Genomic DNA, 19,708 nt, shown 5'->3' on the forward strand with positions numbered 1-19,708 from the left:
ACCTGCATCCTACTATTGTTATCAATTAAATATGCATTACAATCATCTACTAAGTAAGTTGCCAATATAAATGAGCTATTGATATTTAAGTCTTTATTACATAGATTCTGAAACATGATGTTCTACTACCATAGCTGGAAATTTGGCATACTGCCTTTCCATCTGATTTGTCCATATGTTGCATTGGTTAACATGGCATATTATTACCATAGTTGATGAGAATCTTATACGAACTTCTTAAATCATTTGTATATATGAACTTTCATTCTGTATTCGCTCCCTCGTGAATTTCAGCACTTGAGACTACTTAAATTCGTTTCAGCACATCGTAATGATCATTAGCTACCTCATTAAGGTCCCTATCCGATAAACTAAAAGCAAAAGAGCCCCAGTCTGAGAGAGAGAGGAAGAAGACTACAGAATACGAGAAAGGAAGACAAATCTAATGCAGATGTACGCTACATCGCTGATCCATAACTCAAAATCCCAACCGAGCAAGTTTTTACTATTAGCTTTATGTTCGAATAGCTACAAGGTTATGAGCTTAGCCCATGTATGTTTATGTGTATGCCCACAGTCCAACGCACCTCACTCCCAACATCTCTACTTGTCGTACTACATTTTGTTCATTGTACATATTAACATGTTAATACCTCTATTACCAAGTATGGCTTATAACTGCTGCATATTACTACCCCAATGTAAGTACTGTGAACAAATATTTCATATAATTCAATGTAATCATCATTCGAAACAAGTTTCACTCTTCATTCAAATACTACATGACCAAATTCTAGCACTATTACTCACACTATATCGCCCACTAACACGTGCAACGCACGTGTCTTCACTAGTAGTAGTAGTAGTAATAATAATAATAATAATAATAATAATAATAATAATAATAATAATAATAATAATAATAATAATACTCACTGTTACATAGATTGGTAAATGATAATAATTTTTATTAATGATGAATAGCATTAGTCTTATAAAAATAATTGCATGTTTAACTGGAAATTTTTTTTTTCTAGTACTCCCTGTAACTTTCTAATTGACATGTGTATTAAATGCTGGAACATAGAATGAATAGATGACGTGAATTAGATAATGGTAGCCTCCACTATTAATTGGGACCCAAAATGAATAAGCAATATACATATTAATTAGTTATAAAGAGAATCGACATTTTTTATTTGAGGAATATTAATTTTTTTTTCTTCTAATTGAAATATTGTCTTCGTACAATAATGGATATAATAAATCTCGAGTCCAATTTCCCAATAAAATTATTTACATTGTCCTACTATCTATACAGTATATACATGTAACAATAGCAATTAAGCTATATGTAGCCCCTCGGGGCATGGTCCAGTAATGCAAAGGATAGGAGTGAGATTATCTTACGCCTTGCTGGCAGTCGCAGGGTGGAGGTTCGATACCTGAAATATGAAATTGGACTCCTTGTAGGCGCAGTGTACAGGCAGCTCTTGTTCCCTAGGTTGTTGGGGGCACATCTCGCGATTTACCTTCCTCACAAAGCTTTAGAGTCGGGACGATGGGGGCTCTCAAGATTGGGGTTCAACTTTTTTTTTTTTTTTTTTATTAAGCTATATGTACATTGTCCTTGAAAATGTGGTTGAAATTAGTAATGTAAACGAGTCAAATCGAGTTGGCTTGATTTTTTCTATCACACATAGGCAGCAGTGTGCTGCCTTTAAAAAGGCAACAGTGTCACAATTGCCTCTTTACGATTCTTTTTTTTTTTCTTTTTATTTTAAGAGCCGACCCAACGAGCCACAAGGGCCAACCTAGGCTCGACCTAACACCCCAAAATGGGCTTGGCCCACGCCTCGAATCAGGTCAAGTCGACCTTTTTTTGAGCTGAGCCACAAGCAATCTGAGCTGACGAGCCAAATTGTCATCCATAGTTGAAATCATCCCTTCTATGGAAGAAGGATTATTCTTCTTGGCTAGGGTTACATAGGGTTGAGCAGGGCCGGTCCTGTAATTGTCGAGGCCCAAGGCGAATTCCACAAATTAGGTCTCGACGAAATTAACGTAAATGTAAAATTTCAACAATATATTATGAAATAACAAAATCAAAGATTTAATTATAGACTTAAGGAACCTGTGCCAAATGTGGAAGTGCATATTAAGAAATCGGCATAATTGACTAAAGATTTATTATCAACTAAAATTAAATAAAAATATACATATAGATTAAAATACGACTTTCTATCCCTTTTAAAGAGATTTAAAATGAAAGAAATGTAAAATATAGTAATATTTTCGCAAAGTTTTTGTACAAAAATAAGACGATGACATGGATTTAACAAATACAATCACATAAATATCTATCTTCGCAAAGTTTTAGTACAAAAATAAAACAATGACATGAATATTTACAGACACCGATTTATAAAATTTATCAAATTCCACATCATTTTCAAAAAAATAAACCCCAAATTTAACCATTTTAGATCTTGTCTTTAATAAATTTACATCAAATCCCACACCATTGGATCTGGGCTATTTTGTCTTGTTTTGAAAGAGAAAATAATAATAATAATAATATAAAAAATAAAAAATTTTGGGGCTCAAATGAGGCCCCTAAGTCTTGGGCCTCATTTGCCTCGCCTCAGGACCGGCCATGGGACCGAGGTGTCTATTAAGGCCCATGTGACCCTGGCCAAGTAGCACAACCTATGGAAGAAATATATGCAGTGATGGGATGAACATGTTCAAAATCAAGAGTTCAGATTTTATCATATGAAAGAGTGTAAAAGTTCATGTAAAGACAAATGTAAATGTAGCAAGATTATAATGGTAATGTGTACTAACTTTTTCTTCAATTTCACATGTGAATTCCCCACTTTTAAGTGTCTTATTTGAAAAAAATACATTTTGGCGGATGCTAACTTGTACAAACAAAAATTTCAATCAAACAATACTTGTGTCTCGTTAAAATAAATCAAGGAAACAAAAAAGTCCACCTTTATAATTTAAAGCTTGTAAGAACTAAAGATGCTCTTTTGCATCATTTTCACAAAGAGGCTATATATGTTGAGTGGATAATTAATGCAAAGGTTTGAGGTGGAAAACTTGGCAAGTCGACTTGTACGACTTCTTGGCTGCTGCTTGCTCGAACTTTTTAGTAGCAGCTTCGTTCTCTTCTAAGCTGGTTTGAATGAAAAATCTTATCCACCAAGACGAGCTTCGCAGTTTAGCCTACAGAAGACAGAGATCAGTGTTCAATGTTTTGGAAATAAACCTTAGAAAGTTGAGTTATAAGAAGACTACGAGATATCTAACAAGAATTAGTTGTTCACTATTTTTTGGAGTTTAACCTTAGAGCATTGCATTATCAACCATTTTTAACCCAGCATCATAGTGAAAAGCAAAAAATTCGCTATTCACTATAATTTTTCTGTTTGTATCCAATTATTTTATGCAGAAAGAAGGAAGGTAATCAAAAGGTTAAAAATTTCGATCAACGACATAAAATCTGGTCCAGGTATTAACTTAAAATTCTTGTAAACTGACACTTACAGGGCGACCAAACTTCGATAGCTCTGCCACTTTAGCTCTTTGATGACCTGGAAAACCTATATAAAAATTTGAAAATGAGTAGATATAGCTTTATTATAAATTAGATAGCCAGCAAGAGAATGACCATAACACTTCATCCCATATCGGTTGGTTGAAAATTATGAGAATAGTTCGTCAAGAATATGAATAGCAACTTCCTTGCAACACAGCCTTCAGAATTTTCGATTTGTATCGAGCTCCCAAGTATTCAAAAGATTAGGGATTTGGCCAGAGAGTTGCGAGTGGAATAAGAGCCACCCTCATGGGATGTCCATATGGGTGAGATTCAGTTTGTAGTGTATGCCATGAAATTACATGAGGTAAATCCAATATTAAGGAGTTGGGAAGTATATACATGATCTATAAAACTCAAAATATTCGCTACTTAGCAATATGCTTGGTTTCTAACATGTTGCCAATATCAGTGCCTAAATTGGTTGCTTATAAGTTAATAGGGGGAAAAAATCACGGGCTTTCAAGGGTCACCATCCAAGCTGAAGGAAGGGTTTTATTGCCTTCGCCTTATTCCGAGGAGGAAGGTAGAGAAAACTAAAACAAAAGACAGAGAACATTACTATACTCTTATAATTTTAGTTATTTATAAGCGGTATCAAAGTGATGCTCCTGATATGGTACACCTTAGGATGAGTCTGAGCTAAGGGTATAAAGTGGGGTCACAACAGCAGCATGATCCACAATTTGGAGGTTTGTGATAGGTTTCCTTACAGGCTTCACATGAACTAGAATTTGTGTGGCTAGCCAAGCCTGATGCAGTGAAACTTTATATGGCACGGCATAGTCCATGTCAAGCTAACCCACATGGGCCAATAATTTTTCTAATAAAGGATAAAGAAAACAAATCCCCTCCAAGGGCTCCAACTGGAGATTCACCATACTGCCAAAAAGTTTGGTCCATGTGGATCAGAGACCATAGATGTTTGGCACAAAACCAACCTATATGAAACACCATGACGAGCCATGCCAACCCAACCCACTTTACACCTCTAGTACAAATAGAGGTGTAAAGTTGGTTGAGCTAGTATGACTAGACACAAGTTTCATATTGGCGCAAACCGTGGCCTGATGAGGAAGCCAGGTTAGACATCCTAAGCCCACAACTTACATCAACTGTTTTTCAACAAAATGGTGATCGGTTTCCAATTTTGGCTGTCGGGAAAGTGGGGGATTTCAGTTCTTTTTCTAAATTTTGTTATAAAAAAACCCTCAGCACAGGCTGGTGGGGATTTCCATCGTGTGTAGCTTGGTCAGGCACGCAACACAAAATGTTAGGTCATGCAAGGCCTGACACAGGCCCCCTCCAAAATGTAGGTCGTAGCACCAGCAAGAAAAACACTTTACACCCCTAAGCCTACTTTGTAGAATAGGCCATAATTCGGAACGAAGGATATTTCAGTATGTACCTTACAAATTTTTTGAGTGGTTTAGAAATTATGCCCCTGTTTGTTTGCTATTATTTCCTAATTAAAATGAAAAATATGACCGTTATCTATCACATCAAGTCACCAAATTTAAATTTCTATCTCTTATGTGGGGCTTATAACGGCTATATTTTTCATTCTCATTTTTACAAAAATGAGAAACAAACGCCCCCTATAAATACTAAGTGTCACTACCTTGCAATATGCATTCAAGTCAAAATAACATGTTGCCAAGACCATTGGCCTAAACAGATTATTGATACGTGGAAATGTCCTCACAGTACCATTTACTTGGAAAAGCGTGAGGATAGTGCAGTCCAGGGATGATACAACCAGATATGTCGATAAATATGCTGTTAAACTATGACGGCAAGTCAAGCTCTAACATGTTGCCTACACCACTGGCCTAAACTGGTTCCTTATAAGCTAAATGGAAGGTGAAAGAAGATTTTCCAGGTGTCACCATCCCAGTATTCTTCTCACCCAAGCACATTCAAATTCAAAACTCTGATGGCATTTGGGATTGGTGCACTAAGTTCCATATGGGCCCATTTTAACAATAAGCCTCAGGTAATTCTCAAAATCTCCGTCATATATTTGAACCTTGATCACTTGGAACCAAGATGAGCACGTTTGAACCAGCTTATTTGCCACACAAATGTGTGGGATGGTCCTGCACATAAGTATGCCAAATATGTGGGTTGGCAAGTGGGTATGCAAGTCCATACTTGTTGCTTTCAAGAAAGCAAATAAGTGGTGAAGTGTTCAAAGATGGTATTGGTTCTTGAGAATAATACTGTACTTAATAAACCTATATGGTTAAGCGCATTTTATTTTATTTATTTATTTATTTATTTTTGGTTTACAAACAATATCTACTAGTAAGGGTTTTTTGCTTTTAAAATATTTGGTTAAGAGTTGAAACTCAAACCATTTTAATATTAAACTTGACATTTTCCTTACCTGATAATCTAATTAACATAATAAGGACTTCAGTCATTTACAAACTGCCTAGGCAAACATAATTGTGCATAAACCATCACAAAATGCTTTTAAGAACATGTTATCAAGGGTATTGAGTCAACTATTTAGAAACTATTCACATAACTTCCACATAAACAATGTTAGACAAGATATTAAAAATCTCTCACTAGATACAAGAAGTGCTTGTTGAGTCAAAAATATTGCCAGCTGGCCCAGTTCCAAAAATCCAGGTTCACCCAAATGGACATAACCAAGAAGAAGACTCTAACACCAGTAAATAAACTCGAGTAAGGTCACTGGCCTCGAAACAATAATTAGACAATAGCCGAAAATGTTTAAATCCATGTTGGTAAAAGGCACCATTCATGAGTCTCACCTAACTACTATGGCATAGGATGTTTAAGTGAGACCTTCCAAAAGTAAACATGAAAACATAATAAAAGGCCTGTATCAATTCCTAGCTATAAAGAAACAAACATGGTAAGTTTCCACTTGCTATATGTAACATGTGCAGAACTGTTAATAAATATATTATGCCATGGTTTCTAAAGAATTACCAGATAATATAACTAAACCATCAGCCGATACCCTTGCTGGTAACCAATTAATGTAAAGGTTAATGCTTTTATAGCTTGAAAATATACCATCCAGTCTACTTAAAGCCGCGATGTCACCATTCCTTGAACCTATCATGAAAAAATTCAAAAATTATGATTACATCAACTGATATAAACTCTACAACTCACATAAAATAAATAGTAATCTAAATGACAAGCGACAAGTAATCCAATGCATCAGACACTATGACAAGAGAAAATGACTTTGCCCTGTAGGGAAGAGGAAACTTGATATCAGCTACACGCACAATGCTCTTCCGTACAAGATTTTTGCAGGTAGCATCAGCATCATCTAACTCATATGGCTCTACACCCCAAGCTTCAATATCTTCTTCTTTTAATAGTTGAGAGATTACTGAACAGGTATCAGGGCCTACGTGCAACACTTTCCTCATGCTGTCACCATATGTTTTCTTAAGAATAGGAATTAATTTCTGAAGTTCTAGAGTGCATGAAACACCACCTGCACATGCATGGTTAAATTTCTCAAACAAAGATATTCCATCCTATTAGTAGCATTTATTTATTTTTCAACCAATGAAACCAAAAAGAAGTCAGATAGAAGAACTACAGGCACCTATGTTGTAATATCAGCCAATCATCTTCTTCAGCATTTTAGTAATCAAAGGAAGATCATAGCTAGATTAGAATCTAATATATTAGAATTAAGCAAGCAAGCACACTAGTACTTTTCCACCCAAATAAGATTATTTTTCAAACCATAAAAGATTATATAGATTAAAAATCATGCCCTATGCATATGAATTTCTAGTGCACGAATGTATGTATTTCAGAGGGAAAAAAATGATTTCAATAGGGATCACTAACGTAGACACTTGATGATAAAGGAATCCTAGATCATTATTTTCAATATTTATGCATACATGTCTTTATGATTATCTATGTCCTTGTGTGCGAAGAACTTGAAGAGAAGGATATTAGACTTACCACAACAAGAAGCCCTACAGATAATAGTGGAGATGGACGTGATTTGGGGTGCAATGAACCCACAAATGGAATGCTCCCACTGTCTGCAAGGCGACGAGTGGAATTGGGCCTTCTAGACATTGTTTTGCCGTTGTGATGAGCCTGCAAGATATGGAATTGATGCAGTAGAAAATAAGATCACCTTTTCGAAACAAAAATGCTCCATTTATACATATAATAAAAGACACCATTCAAAGAAAAATTACTTCTCAATCACCACTTGCATAGAAAAGTTATTAACATAGATTCAAAACATTATCATGCCATTAAACATTCCAAAAATAGAGTAAGAACAGAGTATTTTAGTTTACTATAAGCCCAGTCATACAGAACACCCCAAGTTGGAAATCCTAATACCAAGAGGGCCTCAGCCCTCAGATCTATTAGTAGCAGTACATTACACTGACTAAAACAATTGAACTAGAAGACATTCCTGATCAGTTAGTGAATGTGAAATACATCATCCTACATGCAAGCCTAGAAAGAAGCCATGAGTTGATTGCTACACACAGACACGCGATAATTCCACAATTTGAATTATTCATTGCCTCAATTGAGGAGATCAAAAAGAAAAGAAATTGTAGGCATGAGAATATTTGGCTATGATATTAAGCTGCTTTTCTCCGTTTCATTTCAGCAGTAAACTAAGCAGCAGCTACTCAAAAGCGGGACCAAACATGCTTATATAATTTCACCAATAGTTTCTTTCTCAATCTGAAACAGCCTAAATCAAGGAACCGAGCTAAACCCACATCACAAAAGATTTAAATCGAATTAATCTGTAGTGAACAGAAAAACTAAACATATTCAAATTATTCCCCGTGAACAACTTCACTGTATAACAGTTGGGACTTCATTAAGTCATCAGAAATCTCACTAAATCATCCGAAATATATCCAACTACAGATCCACACAGTATTTACTACTCAATGAAAAAACCAACAAATGTGGAAAAGTTAACAAATTAAGAAAAAAATCTAACGAACTTAATTACCAGAAATGTACAACCAACGAGAGTAGACAGAGATAAGTGGAAGTGGGATCTAGATCTGCTGGAATTAGTTTACTCCGGGAGCTCCATTCACATAAAAAAGCTATGAGATTCGGTGGATTCTTTCCATTTATTTATTAGCTCTGTCCCAGTCACTTTCTATGAATGAATTAGGACCAATTGGTGGATAATTAATTGATTTATAATTAGTCAGTCAGATTGCTGGATTTATCAGCCGTCTATTATTTAACAGAAAATCAAACGTAGACAAAGGGCTGCTGATGTGATCAGTTAGTATATATCAAAGTGTAAATATAGTAGTCAGGCATAAAATCTTGTCTAGTTTTGTATTTAAAAAATTTTAAATTTTTTTTTCAACTTCATGTTTGTCATTTTTACCATATAATTACATTTTCAACTCACCTCATATGTAGCGATATTGACGATCGACTACGTTTTTTCCCCACCTCAAGACACTCAACCCACGATTTGAACCACAACTAAATTGTAGATTCAACTATTAAATGATATTTTAATTGTGTATAATATTTGATAGTATTACTAACGACGTAATTAAAGTATGAAAAAATTTGTAGTAATGTATTGAATTACTCTCAATAATGTCACGTTACTTGAAAAATAAATAAATTGTACCTTAATTTGATCCTATAATGAAGAATATCGAGCTTTGTCACTTGTTTCTGATAGTTGTGGCCAATGATTTGATCCGTAAGTGCTAGCGAGACAAAGGGAATTAAATCTTATTCCTTAGCAAACCAAACAATTTTGAATTGGAAAATGTCGAGCTGAAAAATCTGTGTACGAATTGGAGGAAAAGCTAACTGATAAGTTGAAAGAATTTTTTGTATTTACTCCATCATCATCAACGCAAAAGACTAGATAAGCATCCGGCCAAATAGGCTAATTATTAAAAATAAGCATCACTGGTGGTCGACAATAAAAGGCAAAAATAAATAAATAAATAAATAAATAATAAAAATGAAAGAAAGAAAGAAAAAAGACCAGGTTATTTGTTCTTGTTAAGCCAGTCAACCCATATAAACAATTTAAACTAAAACCTAGTGCTAAATTTTGTTTTGTTTTGATTTAAAGAAACATCTAATGTAGATTTTTGCTAAGCTTATGAAGTTTCTAAAATATATATAGCCCCTAACCCCCTTTTTTTTCAAGAATACATTTTTTCAAATCTCATTTTCAACAACATATTCTCCCATATACACGTATTTCAAAAACTTTTCTTACTTTTTAACTACATATTCTGTAAAAAATCATAATTCTATAATATATTTAGATAAACGCTACAAAAAAGGGTTCGGGACATGATTTAATTCATTCAGACACATGTCATTCACTGATTGGATAGTTAGGAAAAAAAAAGAAGGATAACGAAACAGGTGCTAACATGTTTCCAAAATTTGTCAGTCAGCTACCCCTGTTAGGATAACTTTACTGATACATTTTACCCCAAAGATGGGGATCAAACTGGAGCAAATACTATAAATTTTATGTAAGTTAAAAATAAATTATTTAATTTTAAAGGGCTCTTTTCATTTTTTAAACGCTATAGAGAAATTGGGTTTGAACTGATCATGATTGATACCTAAAAGATTTTCATGCTTGTAAAAAACTTATATTTAAGACCTCATAATAATTTGTCATCTACGGTCTCAAAATTTTTAAAAATCGACCTTGCATATATCCCTTCCTTACCATCTTAATAGTCTGTTCTTTCACTAATTCTTTTGCCTAAGGTTTGTTTTCTTTCTCCCCCTCTTGACTGTAACCCAATTAGGTCGTTCGGCAGTTAGTGCCCTAGGATAATGTACGACATGCTAAAGTCCTATTTTTCATGTCGACCACAAACTGTCTCTTTATAAATTCCACTTGTTACAGGGAAGAACCACACCAATCAACAGCCAATCTAAAGAACATCCTTCTACTTCTCGAGTTTCTTCTCTATCTTTGGACGGTGCAGAGCTCCCCATAGAGTTTTTTCATCAAATTTCTTCGTTGTTGAAGCCTTTTAATTAATTTACACTGCATTCTTAGAAACAACAAAAAGAATATTACACATTCTAGCATCTAAGATGTAGTTGTTGAAGCATTTGCATAGATTATTCAATAATAAATCACACACTGAAAAAAGTGGAGAAATGTGATTTACTCCATTCAGAAAATTAGTCCTTTTCAGCTAGACAATTGCCATCCAAATTTCCTTTCAAAAGAAACCATCGAAAATAATGAGACTCGTAATTTAGGCTAGAAACCCCTTCTTTAGAGCACTCAAGCATAAGTAGATTGCTTTGAAAACATTGTGCCAATGCATTGAAATTGTAGAACCTGGGTTCATCCTTAGTACCTTAGTCGCATAAGCCCCAAGTTTTCCAAACTCTGCACTCGTCGGACCTCATGTCCCTAAAGCAACTTCTTTGCACGTCTCCTAGTCCTCCATGACACGGTCCTATTACTTTCCACTACTTTTCCAAATAACTCAGCCTTCATATCAATGTTAATCTTAAAGTGATGCAAAAAACTATGTGCTAGACTCCCGTCCTTTATGACATGCTGAACTCCACATATTCAGATAAAAAAGGGGGATCGATTCTGTAAAAGATGGGATCAATAAATGAAAATTCATTGAGATTTCATTTCTGTGAGATCTCCAGTAGTGTACAGAGGGTGACCTTGGAGTATATCGAATCAGTAAAGCTATCCTTCTTCTGACACAGAAACGTAGTTTCAACCAGTATAGAAAAGAAGTAAGACAACAGTTTACTTCGATGAAACATATCTGTAAGATTTTATCATCATAGTAACAGCAAGTCATCTAAGTATAGTTTATTACATTTACCTTGACATCTATGCTTTTTGTTCGGCTTAAACTTAATGTCGTTGCACACTATTTTTTATAGAGTAGTATCAAACTGCCATCCTGAATTCAACTATCGAACGAAAATTTATGCCGACAATAATGTCAAACAGTAATGTACCATTGTTCCTGCGTTCATAGATAATCACAGGCACTTTCAAATCTAAGCAGCGACTAGAGACCTTCGAAACATTTTGAGGCAGCTCAACTTGACAACCATGATAGTATAGGATGGCCCTCTTTTCTCCAGTGGAATATACCAAAAAACTACTTCACCAGAATTGACTGCTGCTGAAAAATGCCGCTGGTGACAATTTGATAAGGAAACAGGACCACGGACTTCAGAAAAATAGTAAAACACAACAATTTGATGCATGATTCCATTCATACCACTCTAAGCGCATCAAATTTTCTTAACAAGACCACACAATCATGAAGATTACTGGGAAAATCGAACTAAACTACGATAAAATAACATATCTTCTTGCTTTCTTTAACCAAAAATGAAAAAAAAATATGAGAGAGAGAGAGAGAGAGAGAGAGAGAGAGAGCGCATATATAACCAACTTATGAATAAATATGATAAATAGCTTCTGTTTCTTGTGCAGTTGCACTTGGATTTGGAAGATTGATTCTGAAACCACACAAAAAGTATAGAAAATCTTGAAGAAGATTGCAATTTTTTGATATGCAAATCTGATAGTTTGACAGTCTTCCATGCTGTTCCAAATAGTTCCCACTAAGACTTTGTTTCAATCATACAGACAAAGTGGAAATATTGTTTTTGGGAAGAATAGACGAATTGTAAAAAAGGATTATAAAAATTTGTAACAAATGAACACAAAACACCACAGTTGAGTTTTTTTGGCAATCCCAGTGAATTTTTTGTTGAGTTGGCTATCTCATTGAATTTTTTCAATAATTTATTGCCACCAGGTAAAGGAGTTCTCAAGACATGAGCTGGCCAACGAGCAAGGTGAATTTTACTCTGTTAAGGCTGATGCCATAAACCCTTGTGAAGGAGGACAGATTGTCATAATTATGGGAGTCGTTTAGTACAGTACATTAGTGTCACCTTAAACTATTTCGTGGTGAGGACTAATCGCAAATTCGAATAGTAAATCAATTAACCCTACAATTTTCAAGTATAAGGTATCAATCCTTATTTATTTTTTGTGTACAAATTATATATAATAATAATAATAAAAACTTGTGTCATACAGTAATTCCTAATGCGAATATCCAACGTATATTATCGCTAATGGTCATAGACACTTACATGCTCCATATATAAATGCAATAAATAAACAAAATCATAAATTTATTATAAAATATTATTATGTCATGAAAAATATAGTATATGAAACAATTGTGCTACATGTACACCGAGCCTTACAGCTCCGTGTACAGTCCCTCACATGGGGGGCAACCCTCGCGTTAATTGGGCGTTCTCCCCTCATATGAGGGGAGTGTGCATGGGGAATTTTCATATATGGATGGACAATCCACACATTTGCTACAACAAACATCAAATTAGCAATTCAATGACGATTATGACTGGAACCTTTCACACAAGCACTTTCATGGTGGCTATGCAACTGTTATTATAAGTTGCAATAATCGGTAGCAAACTTATTACTTAGCGATTCCTACAGGAAGGAACAAACTTTATACAAATTTTTGAATGCGCTAAAATTGATTAACGGACCTCTGAATCCTCACTAGTTCTTTTGCCACTTCGATTATCTCCGGCCTATCTGCTCCTTCGTCACGAGTACATCTCAAAGCAAGTTTCGAGAAAGCTTGCAATTGATGCTCCTGCTCTATTTCACCTTTCTCCCCTAAAATTGTTGGGTCCAATATTTTACTCAACTCATTCTTGTCAATGTGATTTTTTACATATTCCGGTAAAGGAATAGGTTGATCATCTACATGGTAAAGCCTCTGGCCCATAAGACCAGTTAAGAGTTCGAGGAGAATAATTCCAAATGCGTAGACATCACACTTCTCTGTTATAATGCCCGATGTCATGTACTCGGGATCAATATATCCTTTCCTCATAGAAACAATATCTAGTTCCATTTCCACCTGTGATTCTCCGGGAGGCAGTGCTATGCAGAGTGAGAAATCGACAAGCTTAGCAATGCCATGATCGTCTATGACGATGTTTTGTTTGCTTAGATCTCTATGTATGATAGGTGTTGGAAATGCAGTATGAAGATAAACGACGGCATTTGCAACATCTGTTGCAATTTTTAGTCGATTACTCCAAGAAAGTGATCTACCAATATTATTCTTGAAGTTCCATTCGTTCCTTCTAAAAAGAAGGTCGTGCAGAAGTCCATAATTGTTCCCGATTTCATAGATAATAGCAGGTATTTCCAAATCTAAGCAGCAACCCAATACCTTCAAAACATTTTTGTGGCGGTTCATCAACACCGTGATTACTATGTCGTTGACAGCATAGGACGCCCCTTTGTCTCCGGTAGCGTAACCATAGAACTTCTTTACCAGAATTGACCGTTGTTGAAAAATGCCGTTGATGTAATAACCCGTTCCATCCACCATAACCAACCTGGAATCATCACTACTTACACCGGTGAAATCGTAGTTTGCTGCTTTATTAAGTTCGTCAACAGTGAAGACACGATAAGGAATATTATACCTGCCATTTGAGGCAGCAATAAGCCCTTCTAACAACTTGCCTCCATTTTCAATGTACCAAGGCGATAATTTGTCATTCCTCCTTTTTGAGAGCCTAATCTTTCTTTTCACCCACTCCATGAATATTTGCGGATGAGGAAACAAGCCAAGTCTTCAAAAAATTTTAGACTTCTCTTTCCCGGAATCATCCAGTCTTTGGTTTAACACTTCTCTTTCTCGGGTCTACAAAAGAAAATCATTCGGATCTTTGGTTTCACACTTCTCTTTCCCGTGTCATGCACGCAGACCAGGGATTTGTTTTGACGTATTCAAACATAGGAGTTGCTCAGGCTTGATTTGGACATTTGGTACTGCTGTAATTCGAAAAAATCCATTTTTTCCTGTTGCAAGAAGAATTGTTATAAGATTAGCATTATAAAGTTTGGTAAAAAAATGATTTATTGAATATTTATTATAATAATGTATTTTTGTATTATTATTATTGCTGATAGTATTGTAAAATTTATTTTAGCATTTATAACAAGTAATAATATTATCAATATTTTTATAAGATAATAGATTTTCATCCTCTATTCTTATATATCTATCCAATTTTAAATCTATTCCTATAAAAAAATTAAAATTTTATAAAAAAATATTATATCATCCACACATTACATTCTAACGTTATCCTTATTAAATTTATTCATTGTGCCCCTGATTGGTGAGTGTTAAAATCAAAATTAAAATTTTGGTGAAGGTCGATTGCATGACTTGGACATATTCAACGGAGACTAGCATTTACTAGTAAATATAGCAAAGAGATTGACCTAAAATCACATGGATTGAGGTAACACCAAATACACCAGCACACCCAACAAGTCAACGTCTTCTTCATATATAATATGTCTGTATATTTTCTTTAATTTTATATCTTTCATTGTTTGCTTTGGCTTTAGTTGAATAAGATATTTTTTGAATATTAAGAATTTAGGCAAACGCAATGTCTAAAAGAATATAAAAGGTCCCAAAAACATTTAATGGGAATAAATATTAATGGATGAATTTAGAGCAATATATTTTATTTGATTTTATTCTTGTCTATTGAAGTAAAGAATAATTCTATCTACCACTAGTTTATGTGGTTTCACTATATATGTTCAATTAAATGAATCATTTGACTTTGAATTTAAATGAATATATAATTTTAATGTCATGTAATTGTCACCCAAACTGGTATTTAACAATATTGATGATGAATAGCATTACTTGTTAGTAAGTTTACATAAGGTTAAAATGCAATATATATATATTGCATTATTATTATTTTTTTTTTGTTCATTTGTTGTGTGTGCGCGTGCGCGCACGTGTGAATAGATATATAAGAAATTGTTCTCTTACCAACAGTGGATAGAATAAGGCTATGTTTGATTGCACCCCAATTTCAGGGAAAATGGAAATCAAATTCTATCTTTTCAATTTTTTGTTATTTGATTGGCAAAATTTTCTCTAGAATTTGAATTCCACATTTTATGCCACCTGAGTTAATTTCCATGTTTTCCTTAAATTCCAATTCTCACCAAAATGGTGAGAATTGAAATTCTCGGTTACTGTAGTATTTTATTTTTATTTTCTTCGATTTTTTTTGTTGGAAATGGAAACAAATTTTAAGAATTATTGTAAAAAAATATTTCCCTTTAAATGACAATTTTCATGTAAAATAAAGTCAAACGAACGCCAAAAGATAGATAATTTTTTTGAATTTTTTTTTTTTGGCAATGAAAACAAATTTTATCTTCAATACGAGTAAAATCTATCTCTTTAATTGACAATTTTCATATAAAACAATGCGAAATGTAGATAAAAAAACACTTTTATTTCAGCATTTTTCACATGAAAAATTATCCCAATCAAACATAATAATTTACAATTCTCAGGCAAACAATTTCTAGGCGATTCAATTCCCTGAAATTCGTTTTCAACTCAATTCCATCTTTGTAATCAAATGGACCCTAAGATTGCTTATTTGTTGAGGTGGTAAGAGAATTTTACTTACGGTTCTCTCCAAATGAGAATCATAAGTTATCTTCAAAATGGACAAGATAAAACTTTCCACCATGGGTAGAAAAATATGAGTGATATAAGAATACAATATCAGTAATTTTATCATAAAGTTACAAATGTAATATACAAATCTTTGATAATCCTTTTTCAGTAGGACTATTTTAGAATTTGGACTGACGTGCAAGTACAGATTTAACCAAGAAATATAATGTTACACCCTGATGCATTGCACCAGATGATTGGTTCCATGTGCAGAACGCTTGTTTTCGAGTTTACACAAGGTATAAATTATACTATGCATTCTGCCTTTTTTCTTGTATAGTAATTGTACTATGTCAAGGTATTTGATGATCAACAGAATTTTCTTGATCATGATCTCATTTTTAGGCTATTTCCATTCATCAATCAATCCATGATATGTACAAAGTTAAGATTTACTCTGCTGCCCAAAATTAGGCTTTCTATGACATTCAAAACTAAAAATGGTTATTTATTATTAATTCATGTATTGTTCACCCCCCACACTTATTTAACTAGTTGGTTGATGTCAAGAAAATTGCAGTTTTGTGACAATTGACATTCTAATAGTAAATTTGTATATACATCCTATGTTGTTACTGATCATGGATAGCATTTTATAGGAGTTAATTGTTCAAATGATCACTGAACTTAGGTATATATCTTTGGTTGGTCACAGAATTTTAAATTATCGAGTTTTGATCATTGAACTTAGGTCAATGTTTTCAATTTTCTCATTGAAGTTAGGTCCATGTCTTAGATTACTCACTGAAGTTTAAAATGTAGAGTTTTGGTCACCGAATTTTGGAATATGTCGTACGTCACTCACTAGCATAACTGTTGAACTTTGAAAAATATTGAGTTTACAGTGAGTAATATACAGCATTTTTCAAAATTGTGAGTAATGTACAATATTTTTCAAAATTCAATGAAAAATGTACAACATTTTTCAAAGTTCAGTGGTCAAAATTTGACATTTTAAACTTTAGTGAGAAATTGAAAACATGAACCTAATTTCAGTGATCAAAACTCGATATTTTAAACTTTAATGACCAATTAAAAATATGGACCTAAATTCAGTGACCATTGGAACAATTAACTCCATTCTATAGTGGCCTTTAACTGTTTACAAAAAGCTTTAACTCATGTTACAGGCAAAGATCATCATGCAACTTTTCAAAGCTTTCCGGTGAAGTTATGCAAACAATTGGAGACAATGAATGCAGATAAGAAGAATTACACTTGTGGCGTCAAATAGGAAATTTCTCACATAACCACAATGACGATGGCTAAGTTGTAACAAATCAATAGGAAACTTATTACATAACTATGATCCACCAGCAAATGCCTAAACGCAGGAAAAACCTTTATGTTAATTTTTGAGTGCGCTAAACTGGATGAATAGACCTCTGAATCCTTACCAGTTCTTTAGCCACATCGATTATTTCTGGCCTATCCGCCCCTTTGTCACGAGTACATCTCAAAGCAAGTTTTGAGAAAGCCTGCAATTGATGCTCTTGCTCTATTTCGCCGCTTTCCCCTACAATTCTCGGGTCCAAAACCTTACTCAACTCATTCTCGTCAATGTGGTTTTTTACATACTCCTGTAAAGGAATAAATTTATGATCTCCAAAGTCAGGTCTACGACAAGTTAAGAGTTCAAGGAGAATCATTCCAAACGCGTAGACATCACCCTTCTCTGTTATAATGCCTGTTGTGATGCACTCGGGGTCAACATGTCCATTACTCACAAAAATAAAATCTACTTCCAACTGTGATTCTCCGGGAGGCAGTGCTATGCAGAGTGAGAAATCGACAAGCTTAGCAACACCATGATGGTCTATGACAATGTTTTTTGTGTTTAAATCACTATGGATGATAGGTGTGGGAAATGCAGTATGAAGATAAACGACAGCATTTGCAACGTCTGTCGCAATTTTTAGTCGATTACTCCAAGAGAGTGATCTACCAATATTATTCTCAAAATTCCCTTCTTTCCTTTTAAAAAGAAGGTCATACAGAAGTCCATAATTTTTCTCGATTTCATAGATAATAGCGGGTATTTCTATATCTAAGCAGCAACCCAAGATCTTCAAAACATTTTTGTGGTGGTTCATCTGCACCGTGATTACTATGTCTTTGACAGCATAGGGCGCCCCTTTGACTTCGGGAGCATAAACATAAAACTTCTTAACCAGAATTGACCTTTGCTGAAAAATGCCACTGATGTAATAACCCGTTTCATCCACCATAGCCGATCTGGAAATATCATTTCCTATACAAGTGAAATCTATGTCTGTTGCTTTATTAAGTTCTTCGACGGTGAAGACGCGATAAGGAATATTATACTTACCATTAGAAGAAGCGATTAGCCCTTCTAACAATTTGCCTCCATTTTCAATATACCAAGGCGATAATCTGTCGTTCCTCCTTTTCCAGAACCTTATCTTTCTTTTCACCCACTCCATGAGTAATTGCGAACGAGGAAACAAGGCAACAAGCCAAGTCTTCAAAAATCTTCAGAGAAAAACAGTGAAAATATTAATTAGATGTTGGAACTTGAAGAGTATATCAACTTCGAGGGTCCCAATAAAGAGTTCATTCCAAGAATATACAGACAAAGTGACAATAGATTATATCTCCGACAAAATCATCCAGGTGATTGGTTTCAGTCTTCTCTTGACCCGGTCATATACCCAAATTAAAAAAATAGAAAAAAAAAAATGATCTTTGGTTTCACACTTCTCTTTCCTGGGTCATGAACGCAGACCAAGAGCATGTTTGGGAGTGATTTTAAAAATTGATTTTTTGACCTTTAGAAGAAAAGTGGAGTCAATCTATGAGATAAAAAGTCAAATATAATGGCTGAAATAATGAAATAACAATTAAAAAATTAATTTTTTGAGAGGAAAAAACGCTTCCAAACATGCCCTAAAGATTTATTTGATAGTATAAGTTTTGTGAAATTTGATTGAAGTTGATGGAATACGTAATCAAAAAATTAATAAAAATTATATGTTATTATTAAAATTAGTCGTTGGCTATAATCTAAACGTTTTATTAATTATTTTTTTTTTACCTAATTCAGTGTTAGGAAATTTTTATTCAGATTTGCAATAGGATTAGCATTATTCTTTTATATTCCCATTATGATATTATAACCGGTTGTAAAATTTATTTTAGGTTTTATAACAAGAAATAATATTATCAAAACATTTTATTTAAGACAATATTTGCACTATAGTTGTTTTAAAATTAAAAATAATAATAATATTTATCAAATATCAAAGTTTATAATATTCCAAAATAAAAGCATAATTCATATATTACTAAAATAATCAAATAAATTTAATCTGGAAAGATGAGTTACTTTTGGCATATCAATAAAATTTTAAGAGAAAAATTGAATTAATTAGGTCTAAACTTATTATTTCAATTATAGACAATTTGATGGTATAGATTTTTTTATGATCAGTTCTTC

General features: G+C 33.8%; 4 protein-coding genes across 4 annotated transcripts; all 4 read right to left on the reverse strand.

Annotated features, from left to right (window-relative positions):
- Window positions 1-2,830: 2,830 nt before the first annotated feature.
- On the reverse strand, window positions 2,831-6,710 carry LOC111379533 (uncharacterized protein At3g49720-like). Its single transcript, XM_023002929.1, has 3 exons — window positions 6,575-6,710; window positions 3,556-3,611; window positions 2,831-3,234 (listed from the first exon to the last, which is right to left on the reverse strand). Exons 1-3 carry the CDS (start codon window positions 6,708-6,710, stop codon window positions 3,082-3,084), a joined length of 345 nt encoding a protein of 114 aa, XP_022858697.1. The 3' UTR covers window positions 2,831-3,081.
- Window positions 6,711-6,780: 70 nt separating this feature from the next.
- On the reverse strand, window positions 6,781-7,702 carry LOC111379543 (uncharacterized protein At3g49720-like). Its single transcript, XM_023002938.1, has 2 exons — window positions 7,583-7,702; window positions 6,781-7,140 (listed from the first exon to the last, which is right to left on the reverse strand). Exons 1-2 carry the CDS (start codon window positions 7,700-7,702, stop codon window positions 6,781-6,783), a joined length of 480 nt encoding a protein of 159 aa, XP_022858706.1.
- Window positions 7,703-12,069: 4,367 nt separating this feature from the next.
- LOC111379552 (non-functional pseudokinase ZED1-like) lies at window positions 12,070-14,286 on the reverse strand. Its single transcript, XM_023002947.1, has 2 exons — window positions 13,211-14,286; window positions 12,070-12,136 (listed from the first exon to the last, which is right to left on the reverse strand). The coding sequence occupies exons 1-2, from the start codon at window positions 14,284-14,286 to the stop codon at window positions 12,070-12,072; spliced, it is 1,143 nt and encodes a 380-aa protein (XP_022858715.1).
- Window positions 14,287-17,615: 3,329 nt separating this feature from the next.
- Window positions 17,616-18,695, reverse strand: LOC111379559 (non-functional pseudokinase ZED1-like). Its single transcript, XM_023002957.1, has one exon. The coding sequence runs from the start codon at window positions 18,693-18,695 to the stop codon at window positions 17,616-17,618; it is 1,080 nt and encodes a 359-aa protein (XP_022858725.1).
- Window positions 18,696-19,708: the final 1,013 nt, after the last annotated feature.

The sequence above is a fragment of the Olea europaea genome, chromosome 3, assembly GCF_002742605.1.
Source record: "Olea europaea var. sylvestris chromosome 3, O_europaea_v1, whole genome shotgun sequence".
Lineage (NCBI taxonomy): Eukaryota > Viridiplantae > Streptophyta > Magnoliopsida > Lamiales > Oleaceae > Olea > Olea europaea.